General features: G+C 42.0%; 1 protein-coding gene across 7 annotated transcripts in view; it reads left to right on the forward strand.

Moving 5' to 3' along the window:
• The window catches only part of hace1 (HECT domain and ankyrin repeat containing E3 ubiquitin protein ligase 1), a 55,452-nt gene that overhangs the window by 35,216 nt on the left and 4,371 nt on the right, over positions 1-15,865 (forward strand). For 4 of the 7 annotated variants that reach the window (XR_014083976.1, XR_014083977.1, XR_014083979.1 and 1 more), the window contains 6 exons: positions 1,913-2,044; positions 2,999-3,097; positions 4,596-4,666; positions 4,741-4,854; positions 8,131-10,169; positions 13,663-15,541. Coding sequence is in view for 1 of the 7 variants with exons in the window: in XM_081597485.1 (XP_081453611.1) it covers positions 1,913-2,044; positions 2,999-3,097; positions 4,596-4,666; positions 4,741-4,854 (416 nt within the window). In the remaining 6 variants the exon portion in view is untranslated. Of the gene's footprint in view, positions 1-1,880; positions 2,045-2,998; positions 3,098-4,595; positions 4,667-4,740; positions 4,855-8,130; positions 10,170-13,662; positions 15,542-15,865 lie in introns of those variants that run through there. The other 3 variants (XR_014083980.1, XM_081597485.1, XR_014083981.1) reach the window with 3 other exon arrangements.

Raw genomic sequence — 15,865 nt, forward strand, 5'->3', positions numbered from 1 at the left:
AGTATCAAATAATCACATGTTTGCTCCTTCACTAATGGACTCTGCTTTCAATGCTTGGAGTTTAAAGGGAATAACTTCTCTAAATGATCTTTATATAGACAATACGTTTGCCTCATTCGAACAGCTAACACAGAAATTTGACATCCACAAGTCACAGTTTTTCAGGTATTTACAACTGAGACATTTTGTAATGTCAAGCTCTGTGTGTTTTCCTCTACGTCCCCCAACTTCTCTTGTAGATGAGATCTTGATGTGCAAGTCGGTAACAAAACATTCTATGAGTAAAGTTTATTCGTTACTCAGCTCATTTAATGACACCAATCTAGATTCTTTGAGGGGCAGGTGGGAGTTGGACTTGGAGGAATCCATATCAGATACAGTTTGGCAAAAAATTATTCAAAATATCTATTCGTCTTCAATATGTCTGAGACATGTTATAGTTCAATTTAAGGTAGTACATCGTCTACACTGGTCTAAGGACAGATTGTGTAAACTCAAAAGGAACTTGGATCCGACGTGTGATCGTTGTAAACAATCTCCAGCCACACTTTTACACACATTCTGGTCGTGTCCAAAGTTACATGCATACTGGCAAGGCATCTTTGACACCTTTTCAGGAATATTTGGACAAACTGTTCATCCATCACCACTCATCTCTCTCTTTGGGGTGGCTCCAGCAGAGGCCTCCTTCAGCAAACATCAGAGAACTGTGTTGGCTTTCTGCTCTCTTCTAGCTAGAAGACTCATTCTTCTTCGATGGAAGGATCCACATCCTCCAGTATATGGACACTGGCTAAGAGAAGTTATGTCTTACATTCATTTGGAGAAGATCAGGTATACTATTAGGGGATCTGTTAACAAATTCTTTGACATTTGGCAGCCATTTATATCTTACGTAGAAACAATTTCGGCAGATAACTTTGTGTAATGATCAAATGTTGGCTCTTTGTACACAAACCTGTGCTTTATATCGACTGATGTATGAATACAAGGTGGATTCATGTCGGGGCAGTAGATCCGGTATGGGAGGGGAGGGGTGGGAGGGATTTCTGTTGTGTGTTTCTTTGTCAGTTTTTTGTTTGTGATTTATGTAAAAAATAATAATAAAAAGACCTTGATTAAAAAAAAAGATTTTAAGATTTAATTGACTGTTGACGTGATATAAAATGAGCAGACTTGTATTAGAAGCCGTGAAAACCCCAAAATAATTCATACCACTGGCAAATGTAGGTTTACAAAAATGTTTTAATTTAGCTACCATGTTTCTTCTGAAAGAAATAACATTAATGTTTTGGAGCAGCAGAAATTCTGTAGAAGAAGCTAATTCAATTTGGTTAATAATTTGGGATACATTTTTGTGGCTTTTGTTCTTGTTACATGAGCTGTTTAATGGATGCTCAGTAAACATGGCTGGTGATAGAATTTAAAGTTTACAGACAATATCTCTCCTCTGTTCTTGGAACTAACACGGCCATTGCTTGACTCTGATTTCCTGAATGTTTTCAGGTAAAAACCTTGCTGGCATGTGATGGTCAATAAACAACATTATATATACCATCTGTCATAAACAAGCAGACCTGCCTGCTACTTGCATTATTTTTTAACAAACCAGAATCACTTGGATCTGATGAGAGTTTTTCTTCCAGTGTTAAAACTTGATAATATTTATTGTGGTTGAATCTGATTATAATGACTTTTCAAATCAGTTAAAGTATGTCTATCATCAGCCAAAAGATTGTTGTTTTTGGTTGATACCTCCTCATGTAGTTCTGCAGTTGTCCCATAGGTGGTACTGTCTTGTAAGGCTTTGAAAAGCCTCCTGAGGAAAGAATAACTATGCATGAACTCCGTCCTTCTCTTGTCCGTCTGTATTTGTGAAGGACTTTGATCAGGGAGTGAATGTTTTTCTCAGGCGGAGTACGTCCAGCTGGTGACGGAGCTGAGGATGACACGAGCCATCCAGCCTCAGATAAACGCCTTCTTGCAAGGATTCCACACCTTCATCCCCCCGTCGCTCATCCAGCTTTTTGACGAATATGAATTGGTGCGTGTTTCTCCGCCCCCTCTCTGCTCTCATGTATCACCTTTTACTGTTCCCCTCTGTGTGCCATCCCTCACATCTGATGAAGGATTGATTTGCCATGAGGGGATGGGCGGCTGGTCTCACCTTGGAACCCGATTCTCTTCAAGTCCATTAGGCTCTTTTCTTTATCTTCTTTTGGCAAATTTCACATCATGCATGGATCAATGTGCAGCGCAACTCTAACCTGGAATATCTTCATGGTGCCATGTTTTCAGGGCAACTCAGCAGTTAATTTAGTGGTAACAGCTTTTCCATTTTCCCTCTGGCTTAACACTTAATGTTAAAAACATGTTACAGCATATTAGCAATGGATTCAAATGTTTTAACGGCTGAAAAAAGTGTGAGTGACAGATACAGGTATAGGAAGATACAGGTAGTGTGGGAGTCCCAGCTGTATCAAATCCAGATAGGAGAAATGGGAAGTTGGCCTCTGAGATAAAACAAAACGGCCTCTAGCCCAGGGCTGAGGCAGTGGCTGGCTATTTAGTGAGTGATGACTATAAATTTCCGTTTAGGTGTGTGTGCGTGTTTGCGTGTGTTTGTGTGAACCAGGTTGTTATATCCTTGTGGGGACCTACTTCCATCTACAATGTGGGATTGTGGAGACCACTGCTCCTCGGGGGGACATTTTCTTGGCCTCCTTGACGGGAAATGCTGTTGTAGGGTTAGGTTTAGGGCTAAGATATGAATCGACTGGTTAGGATTAGGGTTGCTGTAAGGGTTAGCTTTAGGCTGTAGAAAATGAATAGAAGTCAATGTAGTCCCCACAAGATAAGAAACCACGACTGTGTGTGTGTGTGTGTGTGTGTGTGTGTGTGTGTGTGTGTGTGTGTGTGTGTGTGTGTGTGTGTGTGTGTGTGTGTGTGTGTGTGTGTGTGTGTGTGTGTGTGTGTGTGTGTGTGTGTGTATCTACAGGAGCTCCTGCTCTCAGGGATGCCAGAGATAGATGTGGAGGATTGGTGCCGAAACACTGAGTACACCAGCGGTTATGACCCTGAAGATCCTGTGATCCAGGTGGCCTGCTCTGTCCGCTCAGCTGACTTCACCATGTTGACACATAACATGCATGCATTTCAGGATCAATTTCACATAATGTTATTATTTATTACTTATTACCTTTTTGACTGACCTTCCAATGTTCAACATGATGATGCTAAAATCGATCAAAACACTGTGATAATTGATAGAGGAAGCCATGGCTATATTGTTACATAAAATTCAATGCATAAAGTATTGATACACAGATGATTATTTGGTCCCAGGCACTGATATTTTAAAAGCAGAAAAAATAAAAGCAAATATTGATTTTTACAGAGTCGCCCAATTGTTGTAGTATAGAAGATGTGAGATGTTTCTAGCCTTCTCTGTTTAAGATTTTTTACTGAGGTATTGTTTCAGATTCCTGAAAATATAACTTTCCAGCTTGGGTTGGACCACAGGTGACATTGAACATTGAAATCATGGTGATGTTGGCTTCAGGGCCGACCCAAGCCTCCATGGGGACCTACATGGAATTTGGTTTTGGGACCCTCTATTTTTGCTAACAATGTGGATTGCTGGAATCAACAGTTAGATGATTAGATCATTCACACACTGATTCTAAACTTAGTGCATCTCTGATAATGCTGTTTATCTTATGTTCTATGCATGTACAATATAGGATCGGCCAGTTGATTTCTGGCAGCTGATTTCCTTAATTTTGAGAGATCGTGATCGGCCGATACTTACATGTGAAGCTGATCTTATCCCCTGATCTTATCTTGGTCAGCAAAGGTTTAAAAATCAGCCTCTGTCCTCTTCTGCTCTGCAGTGAGAGTTTTGACTGACAGACCAACCAGGTCATGACTGAATGTTTGCAGTTACCAATATTCACCCCACTGTTGCAACTCAGTGACTTTCCTGCTATATTTAGTGACATTTCAGACAAAAAAAATTGGTATCAGCTAAAGTCAAAATCGGTCAGTAACTGGGATCGACCAGAAAACTGCAATTGATGCAGCCCAACTTAGGATGGAATACATACACACATATTCATGACATTCTTTGATTAAATAAAGTTCTCTTAAGCGTTACTCCAATAGCTAAAATTTTAATTTATACCAGGTGAGTCTTTATCCCCTGAGAATGTGGCCCGGTACCGGTACTGATTCTGAGCCTTCAAATGATTTTAACAGAAGTTTCACATAACTGAGAAGTTGATGTAAAAATAATGTTTGTTTCAACCACATTAGTGGTCATGCTCAGCAACAAACAACATATCCCCACTAATGAGCAATTTCTTTTTCTTTGTCCATAAAATAATGATTTCTACATACATTATCAAATATATATTATTGTGTGTTTTTGTTATTATGATGACATAAAAATCGTTACTAAAAATATCAGCTTCACTGAGGGCCCCTTAGTGACCGTGGAGCCCTAAGTGGATGCTTAGTTTGCTTATGCCTTGGGCCGGCCCTGGTTGACTTCACTTCCTGTTTAGCAAGCAGCTAATCTGTCCCCATGTCTGCAGTGGTTTTGGAAGGTGGTGAGGAGGCTCACCCAGGAGGAACGTGTCCTATTGCTGCAGTTTGTCACTGGAAGGTTGGTCTGCTGCGGTTCTGATTACAGAATGATCATCATTTAGTCAAAAATAACATGTATATGATCTGAATCAGTTCTAGGGTTCCTCATGGTGGCTTTGCCTTTCTGATGGGTGGCAGTGGTTTGCAGAAGTTCACCATTGCTGCAGTGCCATATACCTCCAACTTGCTGCCTACTTCCAGCACCTGGTAAGTTACATTTTATTCACTTTTCCTCTATGGCATCATTATTATGCCAAAAGTCGAGAAAGTAAATGAGACCCCAAGTGAGGTAAATTGAGATTGCGAACATATGGATCCACATGCGCGCAGGATGTCTCTGTTCGCTCGCTGGCTCCTGCTTCTGCTCGTTCGAGATTAAGGTTTGTGGCCGTCGGTGGGCGGATCCAGCCATTCTTCTATCACTAGACATGATTAGCTGCATTCCCTGTTCATGTGTGATTGAGCGAAGAGGAAGATGAAGAGGGGGATTTGCTGAGTTAGGACAGCAGCATGGCAGACCATCAGGAGGTAAGTTGCACATGTCTTGAATGCTTAGTATTCTTGGTGAAACAGATCATTTCTATAGCTTGATATTCAGTTAAAATATTGAAGTAACCTACTTTATTTACATGGCTGCCACAATCTACCTGCAGCTTATAGTTGACGAAAGCTAATGCTAGATGACTAGCCTGAATTACCTGTTTGTGCCCGTTTAGCAGGCACAGTTAGTCAGGTGGTTGCTGTGTTAAGGAGAAGTGTCCTTGCTAATGAAGGCGAACCCTCTTAAGAAAACTGTAAGAGTCTTGCTAACATTGTGTTAGATTATTTATCAGTGTCATTCTATATTCTAACAGCTGCACAGCAGAGATGTACACAGGGGCTTGAACTCCTGCCTCTGTCCTTTTCCTCCTTGATGCCCCAAGTGGCCTTTGTTAGGGCTTTTTTTTCTTTGTGTGTGCGGAGCCCTGTCTATGCCCCTCAACAATTACTATTTTTAAAACAAAAATGGCTAAACTATTCTGGCTTCTGTCAGTTATGGGGTTACTTTTAACCTATGACCTCAGAGATTCACATTGTGTGTTTCTTATCATAGAGGGGGGACAAAACTGGGCTGTCCAACTATTAAGATATGGCCAAGAATGTTTTTTCAATATACTTTTTGTAAACAAAAATGTAGGCCTGCTAAAGAAAACCATTTCATATAACAGAACATTTTCCAGGTTTGAAACGCGTTCTGGATCAGCTGGAGCTGTGACGTTTTAGGCCGACCTGTGAAGACTGTTACAGGAATCAACACAACTAAAAATAAACGTAGGATCTAGTTTTTCTTGATCTTGAGAAAGATTAGATCTCATGAATATCTTTTGTCTCTCTGCCTTACAAACTTGAATCTCTGAGGCACAAACATTAACACAGAAAAGTAGCTCGCCCCTCTGAGCTTTTTTTGTTATTATTTTTAAAGCAATCTGCAACTTAGTTGCTGTGTAGGTCAACCAGTCAATTATTAGGGTTTGTTTAGTGAGACATAAATGGAATTTAAGACATTTTATAATGTATTCAATAATTCTTGTTTAATGATGATCCATCTCTCCTATGTCTACAATCTCAGATCAGCCCTGACTTTCAGCAGCAGCAGGAGCAGCAACCCTTCAATGGCAACATTGTAGCAATCAGGTAAAACATAGACTACCTTTGCTTTGCATTATCCCCATCTGATGACTATGACAGAATAGAAAGAGCCTTTATTGTCCTGCAAATTGGAAATGTAGGAATGGTGCAATGTCTCTGTATTAAATTCTTGATGAAAATCTGGTGTTTTAAAATCTAATTCGATGAGCCCCTTTTTAAATTTGATCACCTGATTCTCCCAACATGTTTGCACAGCCCTGCTGCACAGTAACTATAAAAACAGACATCAACACTGTAATATATTGATATTTATGATGTACTGGTGCTGGTTCAAGTTAGTGGTGTTACTAATTCCCACCAGTGCTTGCTCGCATGTAAGGTTGTGACGTTATGTTCTGTTGTCTTGGTTACCAATAAAAATAACCAAAACATCCACATTGGTGTCATTTGATATACTTTAGATATAACGGTTTAACACTGCAAAGCAACAAATTAGTTCAGAAATGCTTTATTGGTCCCAAAGGGAAATTAAATGTTGTAGCTCATGACTTAAGGTTCTTCAGTTTGTGATAGCAGTAGCCAGGAAAGATCTTCTGTAGAAGTCTGTAGTACAGCGAATCTGAAGAAGCCTCTGACTGAAGACACTCTGCTGCTGAATAGCAGTTTCATAAAGAGGATGGACAGAGTTGTCCATAATTTTCTTGATTTTATTAAGAATCCTTCTTTACATTGTGATCCCAAGAGGTTCTACAGTCGTCCCCAGAACAGAACCAGAATAGAACCAGAACAGAACCAGCCTTCTTTATCAGGCTACTGAGCATCTTTATGTCCCTGGTTCTGATGCTGCTGCTCCAACAGATGACAGAAGAAGCGATGACACAACAGACTTCAGATCTGCAGCATCTGCTCATCTTCCTCTTCTTATAGATGCTTCACTGTTGTGCCTCCAGTCCAGTCTGTTGTCCAGATAAACACCAAGATATTCCTATTGATTCATCACCTCCATGTCTTCTCTCATGATGGAAATGAGTTTGTTCTTTCATCCTGTTTCTCCTGAAGTCCATAATCATGTCCTTTATTTTGTTCACATTTAAGATAAGGTGATTGTTTTCCACACCGTGCCACAAAGCAGTCCATCAGCTCTCTGTACTCAACTTCTTGTCTATCTCTGATACTGTAAAATGAATATTTTTACTTTGTACTCAGTACTTCAATGTTTTTTTTTCTATGTTATAGTGTAGAATTAGTATTTGAAAAAAATATCTGAGCATTTCTGCCAGTGATTACAATTTACAACTTGTGGAAACATTAACATCTACAACTCAAAGAAAACCTGGTTACAACATTTCATTTCCCTTGTGGGATCAATAAAGTATATTTCAATTAAACTTAATATTTCTAAATACAGAATATATAGCACAGAAGTATCAACTTGGAGCTGAGCCCTTAATTTGTCAGTCTGGTCAAGTATAAACATTCAAAATCATGAGGAAGACTCAGGAAAACTCACTGTCTCACTGAAAGGCTGGAATTTAGACGCCCAATCAGGGAATGTAGCCAATCATGTGTAGTGATAGAAGACTGGATGGATCCGCCCACTGATGCCAAAAACATTGACCATGAGCGAGCAGAGACATTCTTTTATATTCTCACACATCTACATTCCACTGGCGGAGCAATTCTAGACGTGGGGTCTCTTTTACTTTCTCGACTTTTGGTAAGATAATGTCTTCATAGTCCTCTTTATTTTACCTTAATTTTCTGGACATTAGTTGATTTAGAATTATTCTGCAATATTTTAAACATTTGCCTTAACATTTCATGGTCTTGGTTTGCTTCTGGGGGGCTGTACAGTGACGCAGTTGGTAGAGCTGTTGCCTTGCAGCATGAAGGTTCTGGGTTCGATTCCCGGCCCCGGGTCTTTCTGCATGGAGTCTCCATGTTCTCCCTGTGCATGGTGGGTTTTCTCCAGGTACTCCGGTTTCCTCCCACAGTCCAAAAACATGACTGTCAGGTTAATTGGCCTCTCCAAATTGTCCCTAGGTGTGTGTGTGTGTGTGTGTGTGTGTGTGTGTGTGTGTGTGTGTGTGTGTGTGTGTGTGTGTGTGTGTGTGTGTGTGTGTGTGTGTGCATGGTTGTGTGTCCTGTGTGTCTCTGTGTTGCCCTGCGACAGACTGGCAACCTGTCCAGGGTGACCCCGCCTCTCGCCCGGAACATTAGCTGGAGAGGCACCAGCAACCCTCCTGACTCCACTGAGGGCCAAGGGTGTAAAGAAGATGGATGGATGGGTTTGCTTCTGGGTCACCAGGAACCCATTTATAAGTTCAATACGGCCTTTCCTGGCCTGTTACTTGCTGTTCTGTTCACTGAGCAAAGTGTGAAACTGCTCTTCTTTCAATTGAACCAGGTATACAGCAAGGATTGGTACAACAGTTGGCTTTTGTAAAAAATTAACATTTATGATTAAAGGGGGATATTATGTATTTTTCAGGCACATTAGTGCCACTTTTTAGCACTATCAATTAACTATGTTATCTTCCATTATAAAAATACTGTATGCATCAAACATGACTGAAAAACAATTTAACTTTGCAATTTGACGCCGGGCTGCACAGTGGCACAGTTGGTAGCTCTGTTGCCTTGCAGCACGCCAGGCTTATAATACACTGGGGGAAATCTTGAATGTAAGGGTTAACATCCATGGTGATCATAATTTTCAATAGGGATGTCCCATTCTTGTTTTTTGTTTTTTTTTTTTGCCTCCGACTCATTTATTCAGAGTCTCATCCAATACAGAATCTCAATCAGATAATTCAAAAATACATTTAAACAATGCTGTCCCTTATTTTTGCATTCTATCCACCTTATTTATAATTTAACAGAACACTGAGGCTGTGTGAATCAAATGGAAGGTATTTTGTTTTGGTGTGACAGTTTGGGTTAAAAACAGCATTGGGAGATCGCGGATGCAGAGGAGCGTGTAGCTGTGTTTCCGTGAGCTCTCGGTGGTGAACTCCAATAGCTCTTTTATCCTAGAAATTTTCTCATGAGTTCTGTTTATATATGAGTATTGAGGACACTGGGGATATTTTTGCATGGCAAGCTATAATTTTCGACCAGAAAAACAAAAGAAAAGCACGACACAGACCTCCCGACACGCTACAACAAAAAAACATGGCGGATTGAGAAAAAGAGACAACGCTTTCCACGCTTCTGCAGGCTGTCCAGGAAACTAAGGACGAGCTCGAAATGCACATTGGCAAGAAAACAGCCGATATACAAGCAACCCTAACGAAAATCGAGACATCCTTATCTACATTGGCAGAACAGGTTGAGGAGATTGAGTCACGGGTGGGCGCAAATGAGGACGACATTAAAGAGGCGTGAGATCGTGTTGGGGAAATGGAAAAGCTCAGAACAGGCATCAAAGACAACACGGACGAGCTGGAAAATCGCAGCAGGAGGTCGAACATCAGAATCTTAAAACATACCGGAGCAAGCTGAAGGTCAAGACGCGGTAGGATTTCTGGAGAAGGCTATACCTCAGATCCTGGGGGGCGAAAACTTCTCTTCGCCTACCGTCCTGGAGAGAGCACACCGCATGGGTAAAAGATCAGACAGACCTCGCCCCATTATCGCTAAGCTCCTGAACTACAGAGAAAAAGAAAAAATCCTTTGACTGGCCAGAAGCAAGGATGAGAGGATGTTCCAAAATAAGAAAATAGCGTTTTATCCAGATTACAGCGCTGAGCTGCAACGTAGGAAAGATGGATTCCGTGACGTGAAAAGGAGATGCTCTGATTTACCAGCTCAGCTTCGCATTAAGCACATGGGATCTACGAAGTTTTTCTCTACTTCTGCCGAAGCCCAAACATTTCTGACAGAACTGCCAAGTGAGTAAACTTCCAGTGGTTGAAATGACTGTGGTACTTATAATCGGACATTGATGAAAAGGATGGTGACTCACGTTGTTCAAGATATTAAGTATTAAGGTTTTATGTGGTCTTTTTGTTGTTGTTGTTGCATGGATGACCCTTCAGTTCCTTGTGAGTCAACCTATTCTTGGATAAGCCATAATATGTTAGTGGTAAATTTTGGAAATACATGTAGAATGTCATGAGTAGTGAATTTAACTAAGTTGCTGGAGCCGCCAGAGGTGTAAAGGTTGTTTAGGAGAATTTCCTACCTGTCGTTACTCTGTTATGGGTTCTTTATGGGACAGAGTTTTTTTGGGGGGCGGGGGTTGTGTGTGCATTTTGGGGAATGTACAATCTCTCAATGAAAATCAAACTCTTACTTACACAAAGGTCCAAATTAACTACCAATGTAAATATGGTGCATAATCAAGAGTATGTCCCAGATGGGGAACTGGAGCCGCCATCTTGGCTAGACATCTATGCAAAGAGCTTAACCAATGGATCATTTATGTATTTCATGGAATATTAGGGGTATTAATCAAAAGGAAGAAAATGCTGACATATCTAAAGAGGCAGAAAACAGATATTGCATTTATTCAAGAAAGTCATCTTACAGACATGGAACATTTAAAGCTGCGTACAGATTGGGTGCGGAATGTTTTTTATTCATCTTATCAAAAGCAAGAGGTGTTGCGCTACTTATGAGAAAACACTTGAACTTTAAATTAAACTCGATTGAGAAGGATAAAAATGGCAGATTCTTATTGGTGGATTGTAAAATAAATAGAGAAAAATCACACTGATAAATATATATGGTCCTAATTATGACGACCCACTATTCTTTAATAATTTGATCATGAAACTGGCCACAATTAAAGGCCAGTGCATTATAGGTGGAGACTTTAACTTGGTCCTGGACCCAATTCTGGACCGATCATCTCCTAAAACAACTTCATTATCAAAGGCTGCAGCAGCATTAAAGCAGGGTCTGAAGGAATTAGACATTATTGATATATGGCACAACCAACACGCATATCAGAAAGATTTTTCTTTTTTTTTTCAGCAACACACAATACACACTCTAGAATTGATATGTTCCTAATGTCTCAGACGATTCGCAAAGTGACAACATGCTCTTATCTTGCAGCTACATTCTCGGACCATAACCCTATTAAACTCACCTGGATGATCGACAGTCTGCAGGCAACAGATTATAAGTGGAGATTTAAAAATTACATGTTGAAGGATCCCCAATTTGTTGCATATATGACCAATAATATTGAAATATTTTTAGAAGCTAACTATAATACTTCAACACATGCCAATATATGGGAGGCCCTCAAAGCTTTTATCAGAGGACATATTTTGTCATACAGTGCTTATAAGGTTTAAAAAAAAATAGACGCTGATTAAATTGGAAAGTGACATTAAGAAGTTAGAGCAGAAGTATATTGCTACAAAAAAGGAGGAACACCTTAACACATTAATTAAAACAAAGATGCAATATGATAATCTATGTACCAATAAAGAGGAAGCAATCATGGCCAGAACTAGATATCACTATTATGAATTTGGGAATAAAACAAGCAAACTCTTGGCATGGCAAATTAGGAAGGAAGCCACAGTAAGGTTTATACAAACAATAGAAACGGATGACGGCAGGGTTCTTGACAATCCAACTATGATTAATGCAGAATTCAAACAATTTTATGAAAAATTATATAGATCAGAGCAAAATAATATGGATAATGAGGTAGAAGGATTTATTGGAGGAATAACGCTTCCCATGTTACAAGAACAGGACAGAGAATCCCTTGAGGCAGATATATCAGAAAGGAAATATTTCAAGCTTTGAATTCTTTACAAAACAACAACTCCTGGGCCAGACGGATTTTCTGTCGAATATTATAAAACCTTTTCAAAACAATTGCTGACTCCTCTCACAAACATGATTAAAGAATCTTAGGAAAATACAAAATTACCAGACTCATTGGAAACTGCAACAATTATTCAACTTCCAAAATCAGACAAGGATAAAAAAATAAATGTTACTGGTATAGGCCCCTCAGCTTCCTAAATGCTGATTATAAGATACTATCTAAATTAATAGCTCTTAGACTTGAGAATGTAATACCAAAATTGATACATGCTGATCAAACTGGATTCGTTAAAAATAGACATGGAGCAGATAATGTACGACGGCTGATCCATATATTGAACACAGCTAAAAAAAAACTAATTCCTATATTAATAATCTCTATGGACGCCAACAAAGCATTTGATAGGATTGAACCAAACTTTCTATTTCAAACTTTAGAAGCTATGGGCTTTGGAAAGAAATTTACTCAATATATTAAAACACTAAAATCCAAAAGCTAATTTACTAACCAATAATGTTCTATCTACTACATTTTCCTTTTCTAGAGGTTGTAGGCAGGGCTGTCCCAGCTCCCCACTGCTCTTTGCACTTGCAATTGAACCTCTAGCTGCTGCTATCTGATCCAACACTTCTGTAACTGGAATCAAATTTGGTGCAAATGAACATAAACTCTCATTATACGCAGATGATCTTTTGTTATATATAACCAAGCCATACAGCTCAATCCCCCCTCTTTTAGAATGCCTTAAAGCATACAGTGCAGCCTCAGGATACAAATTAAATTGCACTAAAAGTGAGATTCTACCCTTAAACATGCAGGATGATAATATTAGAACTCTTATTAACCCATTAAAATGGTATAACAACAACTTTAAATACCTGGGTATCCAAGTGGGTAAATTGGAGGATTACATATTTAAACAAAATTATACAAAGTTAATGGAAAAAACTAAACTTCCAAAGATGGATGGATCTACCTTTATCACTCATAGGCAGAATCGATACCATTAAAATGAATACTTTGCCTAAATATATATATCTGTTTCAATACCTTCCAATAACTATTCCCAAAACGTTTTTCAGAGAGCTTAACAAAATTATGAATTTCTTGATAAGGCAAAAGAACCCCAGGGTTAAGATAACCTCACTACAGGCTCAGTACTCAAGGGGTGGATTGAATCTTCCAAATTTTAGTAATTACTACATCGCCTCTCAGTACAGACCGATTTGGATCTGGCTACACGCAGAAAAAAGCCAAGCCAGATGGATCTCAATAGAGCATGTGCTCTTAAAGGATATTCCATTCATAGGCAATAGAAAAAGCCTGGCAACACAATAATTCTGAACACATTTACCGCCTGGCAGAAGTCTCACTCACTTTTAGATTTAAAGATTAATTTCCTTAGAAGAACACCCTTGTGGGGCAACCCTAATCTTTCAAACCATATTGCTGATTCAACATTGCAGGGTTGGAGAAATAGGAAAATTCTAGTAGTAGCTGATCTATATATTAATGATGCGCTAGCTAACTTTCAACAATTGAGTAGAAAGTTTGATCTTCCTAAAAAATATTTTTTTTAATTCTTACAGATCAGAGGTTGGATTAAAGAGAAGTCTAGTGAGACATTTCCAGCAATCCCGGTTGAAACCCGCCTTGAATCATATTAATGTCACAAGCTAGACAGCTCAACTAAAGGACTCCATCCATCCATTTTCTTCCGCTTATCCGGGGTCGGGTCGCGGGGGCAGCAGCTTCAGAAGGGAGGCCCAGACTTCCCTCTCCCCAGCCACTTCTTCCAGCTCCTCCGGGGGAATCCCAAGGTGTTCCCAGGCCAGCCGAGAGACGTAATCCCTCCAGCGTGTCCTGGGTCTTCCCCGAGGCCTCCTCCCAGTGGGACGTGCCCAGAACACCTCACCAGGGAGGCGTCCAGGAGACATCCTTACCAGATGCCCAAGCCACCTCAACTGGCTCCTCTCGACGTGGAGCAGCAGCGACTCTACTCTGAGTCCCTCCCGGATGACCGAGCTTCTCACCCTATCTCTAAGGGAGAGCCCAGCCACCCTGCGGAGGAAACCCATTTCGGCCGCTTGTACCCGTGATCTCGTTCTTTCGGTCATGACCCAAAGCTCATGACCATAGATGAGGGTGGGAACGTAGATCGACCGGTAAATCGAGAGCTTCGCTTTTTGGCTCAGCTCTCTCTTCACCACGACGGACCGGTACAGCGCCCGCTTCACTGTAGACGCTGCCCCAATCCGCCTGTCGATCTCCCGCTCCCTTCTTCCCTCATTCGTGAACAAGATCCCCAGATACTTAAACTCCTCCACTTGAGGCAGGACGACCCCCCTGACCCGGAGAAGGCACTCTACCCTTTTCCGGCTCAAGACCATGGCCTCGGATTTGGAGGCACTGAGCCTCATCCTGGCCGCTTCACACTCGGCCGCAAACCGCTCCAGTGAGAGCCGCAGATCACGTTCCGATGAAGCCAACAGGACCACATCATCCGCAAAAAGCAGAGATGCGATCCTAAGGCCACCAAAACGGATCCCCTCAACACCTCGGCTGCGCCTAGAAATTCTGTCCATAAAAGTAATGAACAGAATCGGTGACAAAGGGCAGCCTTGGCGGAGTCCAACTCTCACCGGAAACGAGCCCGACTTACTGCCGGCAATCCGAGGTTCGACTATCCGACGGACCCTCCTCTCCAGGACCCCTGAATAGACCTTACCAGGGAGGCTTAAGAGTGTGACCCCCCTGTAATTGGAGCACACCCTCCGGTCCCCCTTTTTAAACAGGGGGACCACCACCCCAGTCTGCCAGTCCAGGGGAACTGCCCCCGATGTCCATGCGATATTGCAGAGTCGCGTTAGCCAACACAACCCCGCAACATCCAGAGCCTTAAGGAACTCCGGGCGGATCTCATCCACCCCCGGGGCCCTGCCACCGAGGAGCTTTTTGACCACCTCGGCGACCTCGTCCCCAGAGATTGGAGAGCCCAGCCCAGAGTCCCCATGCTCAGCTTCCTCAACAGAAGGCATGTTGGTGGGATTGAGGAGGTCTTCGAAGTATTCCGCCCACCGGCCCACAACCTCCCGAGTTGAGGTCAGCAGCACACCATCCCCACTATAAACAGTGTTGGTGCTGCACTGCTTCCCCCTCCTGAGACGCCGGATGGTGGACCAGAATCGCCTCAAAGCCGTACGGAAATCTTTCTCCATGGCCTCTCCAAACTCCTCCCACGCCCGAGTTTTTGCCTCAGCGACAACCCAAGCCGCATGCCGTTTCGCCCGCCGGTACCCATCAGCTGCTTCTGGAGTCCCACAGGCCAAAAAGGCCCGATAGGACTCCTTCTTCAGCTTGACAGCATCCCTCACCGAAGATGTCCACCAACAGGTTCGAGGGTTGCCGCCACGACAGGCACCAACAACCTTGCGGCCGCAACTCCGATAGGCCGCCTCGGCAATGGAGGTACGGAACATGGTCCACTCAGACTCAATGTCCCCCACCTCCCCCGGAACGTGTTCGAAGTTCTGCCGGAGATGAGAGTTGAAGCTCCGTCTCACAGGGGACTCCGCCAGACGTTCCCAGCAGACCCTCACTACACGTTTGGGCCTGCCAGGTCTGACCGGCTTCCTCCCCCACCACCGGAGCCAACTCGTCACCAGGTAGTGGTCAGTGGACAGCTCCGCACCTCTCTTCACCCGAGTGTCCAAGACATACGGCCGCAAATCCGATGAGACGATGACAAAGTCAATCATCAAACTGCGGCCTAGGGCGTCCTGGTGCCAAGTG

Source organism: Poecilia reticulata, chromosome 16 (genome assembly GCF_904066995.2).
Source record: "Poecilia reticulata chromosome 16, P_reticulata-male-v2, whole genome shotgun sequence".
Taxonomy (NCBI): domain Eukaryota; kingdom Metazoa; phylum Chordata; class Actinopteri; order Cyprinodontiformes; family Poeciliidae; genus Poecilia; species Poecilia reticulata.